General features: G+C 41.8%; 1 protein-coding gene across 1 annotated transcript in view; it reads left to right on the top strand.

The window, feature by feature from the left end:
- The window catches only part of LOC108107078 (inactive dipeptidyl peptidase 10), a 36,031-nt gene extending 14,977 nt beyond the window's left edge, over positions 1-21,054 (top strand). The window contains 16 exon segments of the mRNA XM_017214450.2: positions 919-1,630; positions 8,102-8,197; positions 9,292-9,406; positions 9,648-9,742; positions 10,876-11,003; positions 11,074-11,285; positions 11,655-11,910; positions 12,404-12,517; positions 12,626-12,749; positions 12,836-12,950; positions 13,067-13,181; positions 13,646-14,066; positions 14,068-14,250; positions 14,252-14,705; positions 14,892-15,196; positions 16,787-21,054. Coding sequence (XP_017069939.2) covers positions 1,601-1,630; positions 8,102-8,197; positions 9,292-9,406; positions 9,648-9,742; positions 10,876-11,003; positions 11,074-11,285; positions 11,655-11,910; positions 12,404-12,517; positions 12,626-12,749; positions 12,836-12,950; positions 13,067-13,181; positions 13,646-14,066; positions 14,068-14,250; positions 14,252-14,705; positions 14,892-15,196; positions 16,787-16,843 — 2,820 coding nt within the window. The 5' untranslated portion in view covers positions 919-1,600 and the 3' untranslated portion in view covers positions 16,844-21,054.
- Positions 21,055-21,660: the final 606 nt, after the last annotated feature.

Raw genomic sequence — 21,660 nt, 5'->3', positions numbered from 1 at the left:
CATATAAAAACTTAAATTCAATTAATATGTATATGTTCAATTAGCCAGCACTAATCTTAAACGCATCATAAGTATAAGCATAATATCGCCCTTGACACTTCCCCTATCTATTAATTAACTCTGAAAATCAATGACCCCACCATAATATACAACCAACCCTGAATATCTCTCCCACCTGCCCCCTTAGCCATCGTTCACTGTACATGCATTTTGCATTATAAGCTGCTTATAAGGGCACCAAGAAAAGAGTAAAGGAAAAACTTGCCATAACTTAAATTGAAAATGTAATGCTATTAACACTCAGCCACTTCACTGCCGCCCCGTGGTTAGAATTTGCATATAACAACGCAGCCATGTTTAAAGTGTTGAATCCGCGCCCCTCCTCCATCGCATGCAACATTTTGCATAATAAACAGATTAGTTTTTTGGGGCTACCTGCATGTTTTACCTACCCCACTACTACTACACGAATGGAAACAAAGGCGCTGCAATGTTGCCGTACATGTAATTAGAACTTACATTGCCTGCTTTTGGGCACTGGCCTTTGTTTATGCAAATATTTAAACACTAGACTACTTAACCCACATTCAAATGCCAGAGAAGCCAAGCTCACACATATATATATATATATAGCACATAGCACACAAACATACACAGCAGCTAGAAAGTATGCAGCACCACCGAACATGTGTCATGTTATATAAGAAGCACCCACTCACACACCCACACGCGCAAATGCTCGCAAGGCTAAAAGCACAACACACCAAATTGGCACTAACAACAACACACAAAGAAGACGAAAAACAACAACAACAACAACACCAGAGCAACAAGAAAATGCTTAAGCAAGAACTGAATTTTAAAATATTGTGTGTGTTTTTTCTTCCCCTTCCAAAACCCCACTCTATTCCAATTTAGCGCTTGGCCTAAAAGTATGCTGCATCATTAGTGTCAGGGCGAGGACTCCCCACACCAACGACGGCAACAACTACGACTACACCAGCGAGACAAAGGAAAAACTGGGCTGGCTGCAGCTGGGAAAATTGAAAATGTATGCTCATTAGTAAGGACAGACGCGGCAAGGGGGAAAAGCAACAGCAAAAGCGCATTGCAAGGACCGAAACGACAAGTTCCTAAGTCAAGCGGCAACACCAAAAACAACGGCCATTCATAATTAGCAACAAAAACAACAGCTAAAAAAACGACAGCGACAACAGGGACAGCGACAGTGGCTGAGAAGCAGATGGGCAGAAGGACAGCTGGCAAAAGTCAAGGACGAGCTTTAAAATAATTCGCGGAAGCATGGCCAATGGAAGCAACTCCAGTTATCTCGAGCCCCACAAGATGCCAGCAGGCTCAGCGAGCTGATTTCGAGGATTAGACAAATTGGAAGAGCTCGCAAATTATCGCCGGGGAAATTGATAGATTCGATTAGCAATCTAAAAAGCATAAATCCAGCCGAGAAACGCCGACGGCCGCGACAGAGACAACAGCCGGCGGCTTCTTTAATTTGTCAACCATCTACATAACCACCCATCTCGCCCACCATCCCATTGGACTTCCGCTAAATCCATCGCCCTAAGCCGACAAACATCGAGTCATGCCTGAGCAGGATAATTACGATGATGAGGTAATTTCTTTTGTTAAACTTGCGTCCTGGCGGAAAGCCGAGCGAAAGGCTCTGCCAAAAAGAAAAACGAATATGTTTTCAGCCCAAATATAATTAGGCATAATTAATTTTAAAAACAAATATTTTCCGGGACGTGTGCGCGCGACGGGTAACCGAGCTCCGCTTCCTTCTTCCTGGGTTCTTCCAGGGATTAGTCAAGCGTATTCGAAATACAGGAAAACCCAAACTTGCTGTTGGTATTAAAATTTCAAATTGTTTAATGGCTGGGAAAATTGAAAAGCGCCCGGAGAATACATTAGGGAATCTTGGTATTGGCAAGTGGCCTAGCTGAACTTAAGCGAAATGTAAGGGTTATTGTTCTGCAATTTAATTAACTTATTTATAAGCTAGGTATTGGCTAGGATCTTCTATTCTTAGTTTAGTTACATCATAGCACTGCGAGATTCCTAAAAGCTTTGGAGAAAGTTTTCTAAAAAAGATTGTCTTACAAAAAGCACAAATAAAAAGGAAATTATTTGATTTATTTAATGATTTTTTTTAAACGTTTACTTAAATGTTAGTTTAAGGGTTTCCTTTTTAGTTTTAAAGTTAACAGTCAGAGCAGTCTTTGAAGTATCTTTATCCTAATCGCAAAGAGAAGCCGAAAGGAGCTCTGAAAGTACCAGAGTTCCCTTTATTAATCATAAATATTTTTACTCAACTTAAATAAATAAATTCAGTAGCAGATAGATTAGTGAGAGGGATTGGCCGCCTTCCGGTGACACTTCGGAAATCCCTGATTGGTTTACCCAGAGATTACCTTTCGCGATTGGACTTATTATTACCTCCACTTGGCCGACAAGCTGACTAAGCTCTTACATCGCCACTTCAGTCGCGACTCACTCTGATTTCAACTTTGAGAAGTACTTTGGGGAGGCGGAAAAGTTCGCTCGACGACTCAACGAGCAGTCGGGCAACTTGAGCTTCCTCCTTCTAGCATTGCCATCGTCCTCTTCCGCTATTCCGTCTTTCCACTGACTTTGATGGTCAGCTTTTCCCGCTTGGCTGCATACTTTGCGGCGCCGTAGAATCAACTCTGCGGTAGTGGCAGCGACTGCGATGCTAATTGAAATAAATTCCGCATGTTATTCAAATGCAAAGCGCTGACATTGCCACAGTGCCACATCTATAGCTACAGTGACTACAATTGCAAAACTGAATTAGCCATGCACCGCATGTCGGCCCTGTGCTGTGTGTGTATGTGTGTGTGTGTTCTCTGCATACTAAGTTGCCAGGATGAGACTTTCCAGCCAGCCGGAGCGGGAGTGTCGGACGGCTGCTAAGATAAACAGCCAGTCGAAATGGCAATCAGCCAGTCGAGCGGAAATCAATTAGCCGGAATTTCCACTCCGATTTCATCCCGGCGACGAGTTGGTTTCTGGCAGCGCAAAGTGTTGCCCATCCATTATGGGAGCAATTGAGTTTGGCAGTGCATTTTATCTGTATTAACTGTTTTGACTATGCTAATTCTGGCTGCCAGCTGTTGTTGTCCAGGAGAGAGAGAGAGAAGAGTCTCTTCAACTGTTACCAAGGCTTTAAAGAGCTAGAGGTGTGATTAAAATCTATGTTCCTAGTTCATTAGTGCAGAAGTGCATTTCCATCGACAACTCAATTATTAGCAAAACAACTAAGTAGTCAATTTAATCAAGTTTCAGAGCTAACATTATCTAAAATATTTATTTTTAATTATTTTGTGTGTTCCGGGACTTTGACAATGGAAAATAATAAAACGTAATGAGCCACAAAAAAGTTACAACATAGTTTATGAATCAATATCGTAAGCTAACTTAAACTTTCTCGGTAACGTTTTCAACAATAACAAGCAGCACTGAAACAATTTTCTATAAAAATGTAATTCAAAATTAATGACATTTCTGCTCCATCTCCGTAATCCTTTTGTCCAAAATAAATCAAGTTTAGCCAAGCATAAAATCATAAAAGTACAACTCCTGGGCGAAAGGAGAGTAAGGGAAGGGAAAGGAGTCAAAATAATCACTCTTGCTTGAACCGCCGTCCCAAGACAGCCACTGCACATCGCATCCAATTGTGTCAGCGCTGGCATATTACATTTTATTTTGACAAATTCAGGTAACTTAACGACCGCCGACAGGCGCGACACCTGCAGGAGCATGTTGGGAAAAGCTGAAGGCGAGAAGGGAAAAGAGAAAACAGAAAAATAAGCAATCATGGCCGTGTAATGGAAGCTCGAGTATGTGTTGACATAGAGGAAAACCCGCTCACCGAGAACTTGCACCCACGTGACAGTTATAGCAAATGCTATGCCGTTATGGCCTTGAGCTAAACTGCTGTTGACAACAGCCAAACGAAATGGCAGGGGGTGGGCAGGGATCACAGGTAGACAATGGGGCTGGCATGCCGGAAAGCCAGACACAGACAAGCAAACACACAGATACACACTTGAGGGCCTCACCAACACACACTTTGGCCGGGGCCTGGTGCAAGGAACGTGCAAGGATGCACTATGGCTGCATCCCTTTCACAATCGCCGCGAAAGCCGAAGGACTGCTTATGGATTTCATGTTTGGCAGGAAGGCAGCAGGTCATAAAGATTGCTTACTAATGTCGCCCCACAATGCGAAGGGCAATATTGCCCGAATGGAATGCTGCCTCAGGTGACAGGCGTGCCCAGGACGGGAGGCACAGGTCCTCCAAGGTTTCCAATATTCACGAACGGAAAAACTAAAGAAGAACCCAACGAAAAATGCAATAAGTCAGCTTTCATTGGCTCAGAAGTTTTCCATGCATTGGCTTTGAGTGAAGAGCAAACATTGCTAGGCAAACTTTGCTGAATTTTATTCGGAGGCTTCAGGAGCTTCAAAGGTCGGAGGTCAGCATAAATTTGAATGTACTCTTATATTATATAAAGGGAAATTATATTGCTATATAGTTTGTTGTAGGACATTAGTAACTTTCGTTTTATAGGGGACTACATTTTACATTTGCTGACACCAATCAAATGTTTGTTCCTATTCTGACCTAAAGGCATTTTCTCTTAAACTCAACCAGTTAATTAGAACCTGTCAAATCTAGATAAGTCAGTCCGAAAATTGATCGGATAATTAAATTGAATTATATTTTAAATGAATATTCCAAATCTGACACAAAGTGATTGACATAAATCCAACATTAAGCCAAAAGACTTGTTATTATCAATTATTATTATTCGAAATTTCATTTAATGGTGGAATCTCCTCAAAGTCCTAATTCGAAGGCCATAGCTGACCTTCTTTGTGAGTGGCTAACAGATGGTTTTTAATGCGATTAACTGGGCCATCTCCAGCGCTGCCTGGCCAACTTGTGAGTTAATTGAAAACGACACTTTGACAGCCAGCGGGATATAGCCAGGCGTCTCCACTTCCACCCCCACCCCGGCCAAACTCGTTATCCCTCTTCGTTCGACAAATACTATAACTGGCATCTATTTTTAATGCGCTTAAAAGTATGCAGCAAAGAATTTTAACGCTCAGAGCTTAATAACTATGACAACTTATGCAAATAACTGGCGGCTCTCCAGCACCCATTCCCTGGCCCCTATCCGTATAAGCCCCCTCAAACCAGCTGGCTCTTTCAACTTTCTGCACTCGAGGAGCAACCAAAGTTTGCCCAGCTCAGCTCGACGGGCTCAACCGCAAAAGGCAGCTAATGCTGTGCCTGAGAGTGTAGGTGTGTGTGTGGGTGCCAGGAGTCTCCCATTCGCATTATTTCTGCCCCCTGGCCAGCTGAGAGAAAGCGAAAGTGAAAGTGGATAGTGAAAGCAGGTGGGGGCAGGACTTAATTTGGTTATTCTCTGCTTTTAAGCTCGGTCGGTCTAAAGTTTCCAGCTTCACCCAGTGGCTTACATTTAAACTCTGAACGATGCCTGAAAAAGAATACTTTAGCAGTTCGGGTTTTCTCTGGGTTAAATCTCAGGTAACCGAGAATTTAATCAAGTCCAACTCCTTGTGCTTTTCCCAGATGAGCAAGCCCGGTTTCCCTGTTTGCGGACACAATGAAAATGGAATGATAACATTGTTTGACCAAAATCCCACGATAATCAAAAGTCAGCTGAAATAAAAAACAAACACAAACAGGAGAAATCCAGCGAACAAACATCATTAAACGGTGAAAGCGGTTTTCTCTTTGGCAATCTCTCATTTCCGCTTTTTTGTTTCCTGCTGCACTTAAATTGCAATCCATTTCCATTTCCATTCCGATTGCGATTTCCCAACGTGCATTTCATTTTCATATATCAAGTGTCGCATTGTGTGCAATTTCGGTTACAATATTTTCCAATTCGGGCCGCAGAGTTTACAATGCCAGAAAAAAGCCCATAAAGCGAACGGCCTTCGCTTTAATTTATTGCAGCTCGGGGAAACAGAGATCACTGCGAATCTCACTATCTTTGCTCACAATCTGTAGCGATTGTTTATTTATGGTGTTGTTAATTAGTGATTTATTTTATATTTATTACTTTGTAATCGATTTTCTTAATTTGAAAGGCATTGTTACAGAGTGTATAAGCTAAAAGGTTTGACAGCCAAAAGCAGAGACTGTAAACGTTAGAAATAAGATTTTTATCACTCATAAATACTAAAAGAACACTTCGTACCTAACTACTTAATATTTAAGCTGTTAATATTTCAAAATATTCAATATTCATAAGAAAGAATCTTTCGTTACCAACTGGAGTTACAGCCAGCTAATTTCTGCCGGGCCTAATAGCATGGCATTAAAAATTTATTGAAATTAATAGAAGGCGCTGCTCACGTGTTACATTTTTCCTCGGGTATCCTTCTAATTCCCCCATTAACCGTGGAGGCCAGAAGTAAACTCATTGAATTTTGCGGCAGCCACGGCCTTTGTTCAAATTGATGACTGTCATTATTTTTAATTCCTTTAGCGCTAACAGCAACTCATCAAGCTGAGTGTTTAAATTTCATTTATGATCGCTCTTTGCATATTTACTTGAGCTTGTGTGGAAGCATTTTCCTTCCCGGCAATCAAGCTGAGTGTTTTGGGCTCTGCTGTTCTTATGCAAGTGTCCTAAGAACCGTACTCCTTGACCCTCCCGACGAGAATAAATTCAATTCAATTAAGGCAAATAAAGTAAGCGCCCCGGGAAATCATTATTATTATGATTGTTTCCACGAAAATATTTTCATGCTGCTTGCAGCACCAGAAGCAAACTTACTCGAAAGTTCCCAAAAGCTGAGCTCTCTATTGTAGTTTGATAGTTCAGTTTACGTTGTTTTCACATTATTTGCGGCGCAACTCCAGGCGAGTAATAAATACTGGTGCTGGTTGCTGGTTGTTGGTTGCGATTTCCGAAATGGACCCGCACAACGAGGGGCGGGGTGGGGATCCCTTATAAATAAACATGCTGGCAAAGGATGCGTGTGCTCAGGTACACGTGTTCCCTCGCAATTTGTCCCCCATTTGTATGTGAGCCGGGTTATTAATTAAGATTCGCGCTTCACCCGCCTGCACTAATGGCCAAAGGGGAAGCTTTTGTGGGCTAAACATATTTATGCGATTTTAATTGAGCCCTCTCCCAGCCCCTTTCCCCCATTTTGGCGAATAATAGTTAACGAACTTTGTGGGAAAATCGATTTGTTTTGTTTCTTGCTCTTTGTTTGGTTGAGTATTGTTAAAAGTAACTATCTCCCCCTTAGCAAGAATGTTAAATGCTTATATAAACTCATAAAGTTAAAAAGAAATTTCAGCAATTTTAATAAAAAAATCAGCCTAAATGATAAACCGAATGTATAAATATCTGTCCCCCAATTAATTTGATAAGCCCAAGCATTCTGGCACGCAACTCTTGATTAATACATTGCCATTTCTGTATTATCTTGGCAGAGGAGCATAGTTTTATGAGCCCTTAATTAATTATTCGGCTAAGCGGCATTATATATATGTATGTGCGACATGATAGACTATAGGCTAGGACGAAATCAGGCAGAGACAAAGGACCCAGCTCCTCGTAAAAATCGGTATCAACTTGTACGGGCTGCGTGAGTTTAGTTTTTGTCGTGTTTAATTTGGGTTTCTGTGTTCCTTTGTTGCTTGACAACATTAAATATGCATTAAGCGTTGATTTCCAAGGGGTTTTGGCCGGGCCGGTGGTTCCACATGTTCGCTGAAGACAAGGACTGTGTGAGTTTGTTTAAGGGTAGACATAAATTGGAAGGACAACCGTTTATGAGCCGGCACAGAAGGGGAAACTGAATCATCAGTTTACTAATTGCATCTTGGGCTACCAATTATTTGCGGTTCTGGCCAGTTTATTATGGCCATGGCCGGCCTTCATAACTTTAGGGTTAATGAGCCGCACGTGCTCTTTATGTACAGCATTTGCATTCCATCGTTTCCCAATTAATTTCCTTTATGTTCTGCTGTTCTTTCTGATTATTTTCTTCTGATTTTCCACAGTTGGTCTCCAGCAATCCCAACCAAAGGAATTGGCGCGGGATCCTCATCGCGCTATTGGTCATCATCATCGTCCTGGCCCTGATTGTAACTTCGGTGGTGAGTCTGAGCCAATACTTGGTATTTAAGCCAACCAAAAATAGTACAGCATGATATTTGGTTATTGTCCCTTGCGGTTTAATCAGGCCACCCACTGGGTGGTGGCCTAATTGTGGAAATCGGTGTCGCAAATGAATTTATGGGCAATTAAATAAGATTCAATTCCACAGAGCCCAGTCCCGTTGACAAACACCAATGATTGGCCAGCCCGAAAGCCCAGAATTGATTCAACTAACGCTCTGTGCAATTGCGTTTATTTAGCAAAACAAGCCCAAAGCAATAACCAAAATACTGACAAAACAAAAGCACATTTAGTCCACCAACACAAAAACAGAACAAATTCAACCTAAATAGAAAGAGGAAATACGCTGAAGTTTTAACACTCTGCCAAAACTACTTTTGCCTTTAAAATATTACAAAACAAGTGTACTTAAAAGACTTTTAAAATTCAGTTATATAACATAGTTATGGCAATCTATGAATTGTTTCTACAAGTCCTGATTTTAGCAAGAGTATAAACCACTGACATACCGCAGAAGAATGAGTTCCTATACCGAATTTCAGTCCACCACAATGCAAATTCCATTAGTGCAGAACATTTATGTTTAGATGTAAACTGTTACTCCGTTCACTTCAAAATCACCACACAGAAAACAAATCCTCACGCGTAATTGGATGGTGAAAGTTTTCTCTTTTAATTGGCCTGCCGTTGAGGAACAAATTTGTGAGGCCTGCTTTTCGGCTGTTCCTGTAAATATTTTAACGGCACTCGAAGCCAAAGGAAAAAAGAAAACTGGAAACTCCCCATTAATATTTATGTGTATATACTTATATAAATAATACAACTGTGATAAATTTTTGTGTAAATACGTTACGCTCATTTTTGTCTTTTGTCTGTTTGTTTGTTTACTTTTTTGCGATTTTGTGGCTGCCTGATAAATTTACCTCCCCCACACCACCGACCATTTTCCTTTCCATTCGTTGTTGCTGTTCCTGTTGGTGTTGTATATGTGTGTTGTTCACGTGTGCCTGCCTGTCTGACTGTGTGAGTGTGCAGAAGACAACATATAAAATTTCTACATTTATCAAAAAAGGTGCTGCTCACGCCCCCCGATGAGGGACCGCGGGTCAAAGGGCAGCGCATCAAGCTGCAGGACATCGTCGATGGCCTCTTCGTTCCGCAGCACTCCAACGGCAGCTGGATCGATGGTGAGTACTACACTTAAAGCAATGAAAGCACTTATGAAATGGCTTGAAATTATGGAACAATATGCCACAGATTTTTTGCATACTTTTTGGCACAGTTTCCTGTTTTTTATCAAATTTTTGCTATTCCAACTTTACTATTATGAAACTATTATTTCTCGCAGTGTATATGATGAGTGCTGTTCGTGGGCCATTCTATCTGGCAAATCGCTTTTAATTTCCGCTTTCATTTCATTTTTTGCAGCCGAGGAGTTTCTGTACCAGGACCATTTGGGTCGCATCTGTCTGCTGAATGCAGCCAATCGCTCGGAACGTGTCCTCATGTCCAATGTGACATTTGTAAGTACATTTCGCTGAATCCATCCCCTTCTTCTGGCCGCCCACTACTGCCGCTGTTTGTTTGCTTATTGCTTATCTCTCTGAGCAGAATAAATATTTGCCCCATCTTATTTACGAGTCGGGGAGTTGTCGGAGTCCTAGATAGTAAATATAGTCTATTGGCGAGGAGGAGAGAGGGTCGAGAGGTCGAGGGAGAGGTGGGAGTGCCGCTAGGCAGATATCTCAAGTGTACACACTCGACTTGGCAATGTTAACTGATATTATGGCGCGCACAAAAGTGGGTGAAACAAATGGGCCAAGTTATCGTTAACGGAGTGCGGCGACTTTCCCCTCAATCCAGCGATAGCAATAGCGATAAAAGGCAAAAAGATTTTTATGTCAATGACTGGGTAAACACATGTGGAAAAGCACGGGGGAGGCGCGGGGTAAAATGCTTTCTAATGAATAATGCGCGGATGGAATTGAAAAACAAACAAATAAAGGCAAGGAAAATGAATGCCATCGCGATGGGGTGAGGCGAAGCGGCGGGATACAGAAACAGAAGCTTTTCTTTGCCAACTTGGCAAGCAAACATTTCAAGTGCCTCGAGGGGCCAAAAATGCAGACAAGGAGTGCAACAAGTGCAGCCACTGCAAGTCAACAGTTGCCAGTTGAGTGGGAAATAATTAATGTGCAGCCGAATCCAGAGAAACACGAGTGAGCAGTCGAAACGGCATAATGGCAATGCATATTCATAGCCCGGCTAAGGAGGTGGGATAAAGTTACTTTTCCTTCAAACTCAAACAAGAAATGAGCAATGAATAGCTAAATGCCAGACATCAACTCGGCTCTTGATTGAGTTCGTCTAGGGAGAGTAATTTTCAGATTGTTTTCCCAGGCAAATTACGGAGCACACCAACTCTTTGGCAACAATTTCGGTATTCGGGCCCGTAAACAATGCCGCAAATTTCGAAAATTTTTAACGTGCCACCAACAAAACTTCCGCAATTTTGCGTGCGAATCAGAAAAGACCATTAAAATTTTAATTAAAATTGCGTATACGCAGTGTTACAGCCGCATTGGCGGTGGCAGGCTCCTCTCAACAGTTTTCCGCATAATTTGAAGCAAGCATTTAATCACCCGCTCACTCACAGAAAACCCTGGCACCCTTCACCTTCACCATATCGGCGGACAAGCGCTATCTGCTCCTGGCCCAGAATGTTGTAAAATTGTTCCGGCACTCGTATTTGGCGCAGTACACGCTCTATGACATCCAGACCAGGTGAGTTTCAGCTCACCGTCGAGCCCGTTCGTATTTTAGCACTTTGCTCTTCTCCCCTAATCCCCGCCAGTGAGAGCATAAAGCTGCGCCACAGTCCGCATCAGGATGAATGGCCCTATCTGCACTACGCCCGATTTACGCCTGCTGGGAACGCATTGGTCTGGGTGCAGAGCTACGACATCTATTACAGGGAGGAGGTCCGCAGCCCGGCCGTTCATCGGATTACCCACGATGCGGTGCCCGGAGTGGTGTACAACGGCATCCCCGATTGGCTGTACGAAGGTGAGTGGAATTCTGATAATTTCGTGAATTTTGACGCGAAATATATCGACGATATGGAAAATGGATTTAATATTAATAGAATCTCTGAAAAGTAGAACCTCGTTTTTTGCCAGCTATCCAAAATTGTAAAGATTTCTCTTTGGCTCGTGCAAGTTTATGAAAAGCAATTTCCCATAAGCAAAAATGAACCACACTCATTTTTAGAGGGTCATTTAAAAGTGGTATATCATTGTCCCGTCACTTAACCCACAGTTAAGCATAAGTAATGAGAAAATTCCTGATATCCAGAGCACCGAACTGCATTACTTGCAAGCCGGGATGGCACGTTACACGACATTTTACTCAGCGGGCACTTATTTCAATTTTCAGAGGAGATCCTTCATGCAAATAATGCGATTTGGATGTCGGACAATGGCCAACTGATGCTTTACGCCACCTTCAACGACACTCACGTCCAGGAGCAGCACTTCGCCTGGTATGGGACGACGGGTCCGACTGGCGGAGCAGCGGCAGCTGCAGCGGCCGCTGCGGGAGGAGGATCTGGATCTGGAGGCGGAGGAGCGGGCGCCTCGTCGAGCGGCAATAATCCGCATGCCAACCTGTACCCGGAAATCAGGTCCTTACGGTAAGTCGTGACCCCATTAGGGCCAGAGCTCTGGCTATATCACTTTTCGATTATGTGTTAATGATGCCTCATCTCCCTCGTACCCGCCGTATTACCTAATGGCCTCCTAGCAAGATGCTTAAAATTCATGAAGTGACAGGGGGAGACCTTTTCACAGGTGGTTTTCGGGCACTGGCTTCAACCTTTTCCCGGGGCTATCCCTTTCCCACCTCCTGACGACTGTCAGGGCATTAGAATTAGTTTCTGAGTATAAGACAAAACAACACTTTGGGGTGCCTAAGCAAGCTGTGACGTATTAAGGTTGATCCCCTGTCAATTGGGTTTGATAAATTGCTAGGATGGACTTCGAAAAGGTCAACGTACGATTTTGTTGTCCAGAGAGGGGCAGTAGTCCGATGTCAGGGGTTTGAGTTATCTTTAGAAAGGAAAATAATGCAGGGGATTAAGTCCTTAACTCCTTTTTCACTCTGTTTTGTTTTATTTCCTTTGACAGCTACCCCAAGCCCGGAACTCAGAATCCCACAGTTACCCTACGAGTAGCTGACCTGAAGGATCCGCAGAACGTTCGCATCACAGACCTGCATCCTCCACAGATTTTGGCTCATGAGTAAGTCTTTTTTTCCTTTCATTTAAACTTAAGCCAAAGTTCATCTAAATGTACACTAAGTAATATTATTAATTTAATCACACTAATAAATAAAAAAATCGCCCACAGAGATCACTACTTCAGCAGCGCCAGTTGGGTGAGCCACTCCAAGATCGCCGTGGTTTGGCTCAATCGACCTCAAAACATATCGGTGGTCAGTGTGTGTAAGGCACCGTCGTTCGAGTGCATTGAGGTGAGTCCAATTAGCCGCAACCGGCTGGGTCAAGCCACTGAACCACCAATCTCCTAATGAATCCCTTCCGCCATCCGCCATTGCAGACCCACCGGGTGAGCGGAGATGGACGTGGCTGGGTGGACACTGTCGCAGTGCCGCTGTTTGCCGTCAATGCCAGCATCTATGTGGCCATCTCCCCACTGCGAGATGGCCTGTTTGGTAAGTCATTGAGATGTCAAATTGGTCTTTGTTTCCCCGAGTGACAAAGCCGGCTTCTCCTTTCTGCCCCTTTGGCCTTTCTCTTCTCTCCTGCAACCAATACCTCTTAATCACAGGCTATTTCCGGCACATCGTGCACGTGGACATCGACAAGAACCGTGTGCTGCCCCTCACCCACGGGCCCTACGAAGTGAACCGATTGCTGCACTGGGATCAGCTGGATAATTGGATGTAAGTGATTGCACACACACGCAACCGACCCCACATCCGTCCTGCAGTTCAGAGTTATGTGTATTATAGGCAGTCCGATTATTTGTTAATATCAAAAGCTGTTGTTCGGAATAACGATTCCAACTTTAATATTTACTCTTCAAATTAAACGTTCATACCCATATAGTACATGATTGGGCTGCGAAGTTAAAACTCCGATATAAAAATGATTTCAAAACTTTTAGATTTTAAAGGAAATTCACTTATTCAGTTTTATGTTTCACATGGTTTCTTAATGATTTTTAAAGGTATCTAAAAATATATAGTTAAGTGAGAAAACCTCATTACGAAATTTAATAAGTAAATATAAAATAAATTATAAACTCAAAAAAATAATTCAGAAAGCAACCATTAAATATGCATTATAAATCGTCAGTTTTTTTTACAACTTAAGTCAATATCATAATTATTACTTTTTTGCACAGCTACTTCCTAGGAACTCCCGAGCGCCTGCCCTCGCAACAGCATCTATATCGCGTATCCGCCCTGCCAGCCCGCCAAGGTCAGGCCCTTCGCTCGCCCGACTGTCTAACGTGTCCGGCTGTAGCACAGTGGGCCGAAGGCTACGACGAAGGTCATACCAAGTCGCCGCCAAAGCTGGTGACCGCTTGGGACGATGATTGGGAGGATTCCGAGGAGGCGGAGGTGCAATCGCCACAGCCAGCGATGCCGGTGGAGCAACAGCCTCCGGGTAGGGGTCAGAGTGCGCCCCTGCCACCGCCACCCAGTGATTGCCTGTACCACGAAGCGCAGTTCCCAATATCGCGCCGGGCTAAATACGTTTTAATAGATTGCCTGGGACCTGTAGTACCCACCGCCATTATATACGGCTTAAAAACCACCGTTCCCAGAAATCCCTAAGGTGAAGCGACAAAGCACCCAACAGGAGGAACCTCCCACGGAAGGTGGGGAGGAGAAATTGGTGGAGGAACCGAAGTCACAGTTCCTGGAACTCCTCGTCACCGTGCAGAATAACACCCGGCTGAAGGAGAAGATGGCCAAGACAGCCATGCCGCAGATCAAGACGTTCCCCTGTTATGATCTCCGGTGGATATCATGCCCAGGTACGGCTCTACCTTCCGCCCGTTTTACGCGAGGACGAGATCACTCGGTATCCCACCATACTGCATGTCTACTCCGGTCCGGGCAGTCAACTGGTCACAGATCGCTGGCACGTCGATTGGAACACCTATTTAGCTGGCAGCAAGGACTACATTGTCGTGGAGATCGACGGACGAGGATCTTCAGGACAAGGATACCAACTCCTCCACGAGGTCTACAAGCGTCTTGGCAGCGTGGAGGTCTCCGACCAGCTAGAGGTCAGCGAGTACCTACGAGACAACCTGCACTTCATTGATTCACGCCGAATGGGAGTCTGGGGCTGGAGCTACGGTGGATATACGGCTGCTTTGGCTCTGGCCGGTCAGCAGTCGATTTTCCAGTGTGGAATCAGTGTCTCGCCCGTCACCAATTGGAAGTTATATGGTGAGTCTTTATTCCTTGAATTGCTTGAAAGTTATTAAAGAAATACTAACATCTAAAAGTATGCAACAGCAAATTTCAACTATGGTTATTGCTTTCCTTTAGACACTCATAGAGTTTATTATGGTCACTCTCCTATAAATTTTTTGATATTGTAATGTAGTAACATCTTTTGCCATTTCATTCCAGACTCCACATATGCCGAACGCTATCTGAGTTTCCCCAATGTGACGGATAACTACAAGGGATACGAGGAGAGTGACCTGTCCAAGTACGTGGACAATCTGCGGGATCGCCAGTTCTTGCTGGTCCATGGAACAGCCGACGATAATGTCCATGTGCAGCAATCAATGGTTTTGGCCAGATCACTGACCAGCAAAGGAGTGCTGTACAAGCAGCAGATATATCCGGATGAGGGGCATAGCCTTTCGGGTGTTAAACGGCATCTGTACCGCTCGATGACCGCCTTCTTTGAGGATTGTTTCAAGAAACTGGTAAGTGAAAACTGGATATCCCGAGAACTATTTTGTAATATATTCCACTCTCCTACCACAATTATATATTTATATATATAACTCTCTCTATTTCTCCTGCTCTCCAATTAAATACAAACCCACCAAATCACCGCCAAACTAATACCACAACTACTGCCATTTCTGTTCTGTTAACTTTTTGTTTTTTTTTGGTCCTCCCACCCTCGTGTAGATCGATCAGCAACAACAAAATCAAACAGATTCCATGGATTTCCTGGACTTTCATAGTTTTTATGGCCGCTAAGTTTGATTCCATATCCCACATCCTTCAGATACTAGGTACAGTCGCCGTTGACAGTTTCTCTGGTCATAATGTACTCCATTCGTCGTCGGTTTCTCATTCTTTTCCAGTTGTTAATGTCGATGTTGTCATTAGTTAGAAGTTCTCTCACTCACTTACTTAATCGCTGTTTAAATGTCTAAATGTCAATTGTTAATGGGGACCGAATTTATTTACTCGCTTTATACATAAATCTTAAGAGTTAAGAGTTAAGATTAAGATATTAATGTTTGATGTTTAAAATACGCTTAAGCCTCTTATCCCCTTAACCAATCTTTTTATTACTTTTGTTATATAATGAAAGATAGTGTATTGTTTTTAAAAGTTATTAAATTTTAAATACTGAAATCTCAATAATTGGCTAAAACATCGCAAAATCTGAGTTTGCTATTTAGCTTAAAAGTTGATTAAATCGCAAAACGTTTAAGTTTAAAAGAGTTTTTTTCACCCCCTCAACTCCCACTTGCATCCTATCTGCATAAGCTTCTGTGTTATGATTTTCTTCGCTCTCCCCAAAAACTTTCCCAGTTCGTTTCGTTCTTAATTTAATATTAAGCGCGCTGAGTCTGAATTACACTTGTTACACTTTAGGCTTAATATGGCTTACCAGCCGAACTTCATTTTCGGTCCCTGTCCCCAGTCATAATCGTGTATGTTTGCTGTTTGTTGGTTTGTTGCCCTTTTTCCTGGGCTGTTCAGATGGGCGGAGTATGGAGTATGGCGGATTTCAGTTGAATTTAGTTGTGTTTATTTTAGTTTTCGCTTGGTCTTTGTCTTCCCTTTGGATTATTTTTGGCTCTGGCCTGCTGCAAGTTTTCCTTATGATTTCTACCATATTCCTGTGTGTTTTCGGAAGCTTTTTCCCATTATTATTCTGAAAGTTTCGCCTTGGATATTTTTTGCGTTTGCCCTGAATTTACGTTGATCCTTTGTTTGATTCAAACAAATTGTTTTGGCTGTCCTACATTTGTATTCTTTGGCGTATGTTTGTGTGCGGGAACTTGTTGTTGCTCGATGTTTTATCCTTTTACTCAGGCTACACACACTTACACATCCAGACACATCACACACACACACACCTGAACTCGTTTCGTTACCTAAATGTTTGCTTATGCCTTGATTGTGCTTAACTACTTCATGTGACCCCACTGACCGTCTAACATATTCCTGCTCCACTTTCATTCTCTCTAATGCTGTCTGTCACTCAATGTAGAAAACGATTAAATTAGATATGTTGCACTAATGCCCGACTCTCTGCTCTCCAACAACAGGTGCCGCCGGAGACGAAAGCTGGCCTGGGCAGTGGCGGCGACATGCAGCAGCAATAAACTTGGATTGTGGAATCAACCAAAGAAAATATTCAATTTAAATAACAAAAGTATGGAAACACAGCAAACTTCACACTTCAGCCGGAACGTGCGAACGAAATGTTTTTTGTAAATTGTAAATTGCATGAAATGTGATTTATCATTAACTCACCCACAGAGCCCAGACTCTCTTACACACACACACACACACACACAAAAGAGCTGTTAAATGGCAGCTCAAATAGCCGAGCAGCAGCAACAACAACAACAACTAAGTTAAATGGCATTTTGTGTAAAATTAATAAGCAAAGCAGCAGCAGAAGCAGTAAATGCGAAATGCGAAATGTGGAATGCCAAGTAAGTGTGCACAAAAAAAGGAAAAACAAACAAATGTGTATGTATGTCTGCAGACAAAGCGAACAAAATCAACATGGTTGTGAAAACATAACTCACACAAGTACTCTCTTACACACACACACACACAGCCTACAGAGAAAGCACGCTCAAAGGTAGGCAATAAACATTTACACATGCGGCTTTTCTCCGGTGACAGGTGTGACATTTCAATGCCCTCGCAAAAGGTGTTTTCACTTCGGCAAACCTTTTTCCATCTTTCTTTTCGAAACCCATAATTAGTCCGAATTTTTGCATTTTCATATTTATTTTTAAAAACAAGCTGGGACTAACTGAAGTTTATCTTTCATTTTGTTAGAACAGAGACCACTTTTCCGAAGAATCTAAAATCAAAGTCACTAATGTTTAAATTGATTTTCGTTTAAAAGAAAGAAAGAGTCTCAAATATGAGATTTTGAACTTTACATGAGTATTAGGGCCGTCGGCTTGACAAGGCTGCACTTCCCGTTTGGTTTTACTTTTTTCCCTTTATTGTAATTTATGCATTTTTCGCATAAATTTCCAACTAAGAGCAAACAGAAATAAAATCGAAAAATAAATTTATTGAAAATGCTGCACGGGAACCAGCTGAGGTTCATGCCGTTCTGCTTGCACGGAAATGACCAGCATAAATCAAATCTGACAACATTCTAAATGACATTTTCTGATAGTCGAACGGTTTTATCATTTGCCAAGGGAAAGTTTCCCAAAATGTGTAATGGCTCACAGGGGGGCACATAGCGGGGAAGTGGCCATAAATTGCGACTGAATTTATGGACTTAGCTCATAATTGAGTCTGGATTTGCAAACTGTTGACAGAGCGGATGATTGAAGTGAGAATTTGCGTACTGAACTCATCCCAGACTAAGTGCGAGTCCAATTTGAATACAATTCAGTCTCTGTTTTGGATAGATTAAATTACGTTTTTAATTTGATTTTCGTAACTCGTAAATTTGATCATAAAATTTACTGCCCAAAAAAAAAAAAACAAACAAAAAACCAAATAAAACTGAACAATGTCCGAGAGATGGGCCAGTGTCAGTTGGAGAGAAAATAATTCGTTTGCAGTAAAGTTTAATTAAATCAAACAAAATAAAAAGCCTGCAATAAATAAAGCATAAATATTTGAAATGAAATGGATGAGACGAACGAGAGAATGCATAAAAATGCTTTCGAATAAATGCAGACATAATTGAATTCACAGAAAGCAAACAGAAAATTACAAAATGGCCAAAGTAAACTTATTGCACAAAAAATGGAGCATTCGATGTGAAAATGAACAAAAATTATGAATCAAACAAACCAATTAAATAGTATAAATGCATGTAAGTAGCGCAATATTAATAGATAAATTTACGACTTTTTGTTCCATTCTATTGCCACAACTTTCCAAAGCAGAAAAACCAAAGTTAGTGACGGTACTGTAGCGTTAGTCAGAATCCAGCAAATCAGCAAAAGTAGTTAATTAAGCGAAGGTGAATTAAAACGATAAACTAAAATGAGAAAAGGTCAAAAATAGCTGCGATACACATTAAACTAAAGTGGGACAAAAGCAATGCTCAAAATGTATGAAAAGCAAAAAGCGGAGCAGAAGAAAGCCAAAGGACACAGCATCGCACATCCTGCAAAAGTCTCAATTAACCTCGATCCTTCAGTTTTTCACTTCCACTCCCAGAGTGTAGGCCAGTATGCAGGAAAGGATTATCTTTAATTAGACATTTGGCACAGTTTTTTGAGTGCGGCAGTTAATTAGCAACCGCCGCAAGTTCAGGCTCAGTTGTGGCTCTTAATTCTGATGGCTGAGCAGGATGTTAACCCAAAGGGTGTGCATTGGTATAGCAATGTTAGCCAAATGAATGCGAATTTTGGTTTATACTTATATGATAATAAGTGAAAAGAACGTATATCTTTTAAATTAAACAACATGGAACTTAAACTTAAAAAAAAAACTTGTTTGGCCTTCATAAGTTCCAACAAACTCCTTAGAAGTCGCTTACTATGACAGCTAATTGGCCCACTAGCGTATTACTACACTTTCCCATAAAATCTTTTCAAGTTTCCAGGACACATCACTACTATATTTTTCGCTAAATTCCTATAAATATAAATGTGTGTATCCGTTTACGTTCTGTGCAGCCCGTAGCAATAGCAATCCCAGCGGTATGGAGTTTACCCACCAACTTTCAGGGCAATTTTAATAATAAAGCCGCGTTGGCCGCAAAGTATGCTACACGAAATATAAACTCGTCCTTACAGCGAAACCCCTTTCCATTTCCATTCCCCTTCTCGACCCCTCAACTCACAGCCCACCTGCCCCCTCAGGTAGGCAGTGATGTGTGCTGGTGTTGGAAAATTGCAAGCCAACATAAATTTATGTCTGCCTGACACTTTTATGTGCCTCGCTGGCGGTTTCAGCTTTTTACGTCGCGTTTTTAGACGCTAGCAGAACGCATGCCAATGTTTGGCTAAGCCGCAGGTTTTCCTGTCCACAATTAACTCACACAGGTGCCGGCACACACCTGTCCAATGGGCGTGTTTTTAGGGGGCGTGTGTCTGTGTGAAGGCGCTTATTTTTAGCCTGAAAGGTCGTCTGTAAGAGAGGCTGTAAAAGGCCAGCTGCTGCCGCTCCTCCTCGTCCCAATACCGGGTCCTCGTCCTGTTGACAAACAGACACGAAATAAAGGATAAAGGTGTTTGCTTTAAATGGGCCTAGCCCTCCGCTCACTCGACCCAACGAAACCTAAACGAGATGAAGCCGTAAGTGCGATGCTGTGTCAGAGCTATGGAAATTGAAAACGGCTCGAAGACAAAGGGAATGCCGAAAAACAAAAACATTTAAATGCTTTCTATGTAGTGTACTAAGGACCAATTACCAATGAGGCGTGCGGGAATAATTAAATATATACAAAATATGAAAATGTAGCAACTCGCAGTAGAGGATTAACAAAATTTGCAATATATACATAAACACACGTACGACATAATGAATATTGACTCAAATACCATTTAGTAATTATACAAGCATATATATAAATATATATATACCTAATGATATATACAACAAATCAAATAAATATGTCTACACATACGGATATGGTAGTTTAGTTCGATTAGAGGATCAAGCGTTTGCATTATTCGAGTTACAACCTATAAAAACCCCTAAGAACCCCTAGAACCCCTTAAAAAAACACTCGTATTGTTAAAATACTGTTAGCTCAAATAAAAAAGCTCGACTCGTGAGTCAGCTGCTCTGTAAAAAAGGGAAACTGTAATATACGCCTATACATATAACTAAATAACTATACTTTGATATATGATAAATATATTTTATAAACAACTTTTACTCTTAAACAATAAACAATTTTAATACTCTATCTTCAGCCTTACCGTAAACTAAACGAAAGATCTAAGAAAGAATATAGTAACTCCTTAAGAAGAGCTCAGAAAGCTGATGTGCAGAGATGCAAATCTATCCTAACCTAAGCCTAAAACCAACGAAATCGAATAAAAGTTGTTAGTTCTGTTGTTTGATGTAAATAAGCTTTAAAGTGGTTAGCTCAACTCAAATACTTTGTTTACTCCTTTCGTTAGAGAGCGTTTGAGCAATATGTACTTAAGCCGATAGCGAAAACAAAACCTTTGTGATCCAACATGTTTCTTCTCTTCCATGAAGCAAAACCAAACTAACCAATATAATATTATGAATTTAATATTAATATGTAATTACATTGACTTAATTAGCTGAGACGTTCAAATAATTTCGCCTGGCATTTAGTAATGGAAATCGTGAAAAACGAAAGTAACTAAAATAAACGAAAGCATGAGCCAAAAAAAGGAAACTGAAATGACAAATGTGTTTTTATTGAATTTGATATTTCTGTTACAAAATGGTAAGTTCATATTAATTAATAAGGTTAAAGAACGCATCCACAATATGAATCAACTCTTTCAAGTAATCCCAATCCACTCTTTACCTATTTTTATTCCAATACCTTTTACTATTCCAATACCCACTTTCAACAGTCGATGTTTTCCTTGGTATATTGGCCAACTAAATCAAATCCACACCTCTGGAGACCGAATTAAAAATGAAATATTGCACTTGGGCCCCTAAAGAGATTCTCTGAAAATCGAAAATGTAAACCGTGGAAAAGTCCGGTTGGCAATCTGCATAAAACACGTAACGAGTTGCACTGCCCCGCACCGACTCGCCGGACTTGCCTCCTACGCCTTTTGTTGGCCACGAATACGGACCACGAGCAAAAAGGCGGCACGCAAATGGCCACAAAATGTGCGCCTGGCATGCAACGGCCATCAGTTTGGGGCCAATGGACGCCAGCCAAGAAGGGCTGGAAAGGTGAGGCTTTCGGCTGAGGCCCTTCTGCGTCCAGCAGGCAAACTTTCGACTTAATTGGCCAATTGTTTGCCAAGGCACTGAACAAGAA

Source organism: Drosophila eugracilis, unplaced genomic scaffold, assembly GCF_018153835.1.
Source record: "Drosophila eugracilis isolate 14026-0451.02 unplaced genomic scaffold, ASM1815383v1 contig_952, whole genome shotgun sequence".
NCBI classification, from domain to species: Eukaryota; Metazoa; Arthropoda; class Insecta; order Diptera; family Drosophilidae; genus Drosophila; species Drosophila eugracilis.
This window is presented reverse-complemented; position numbering and strand designations above follow the sequence as displayed.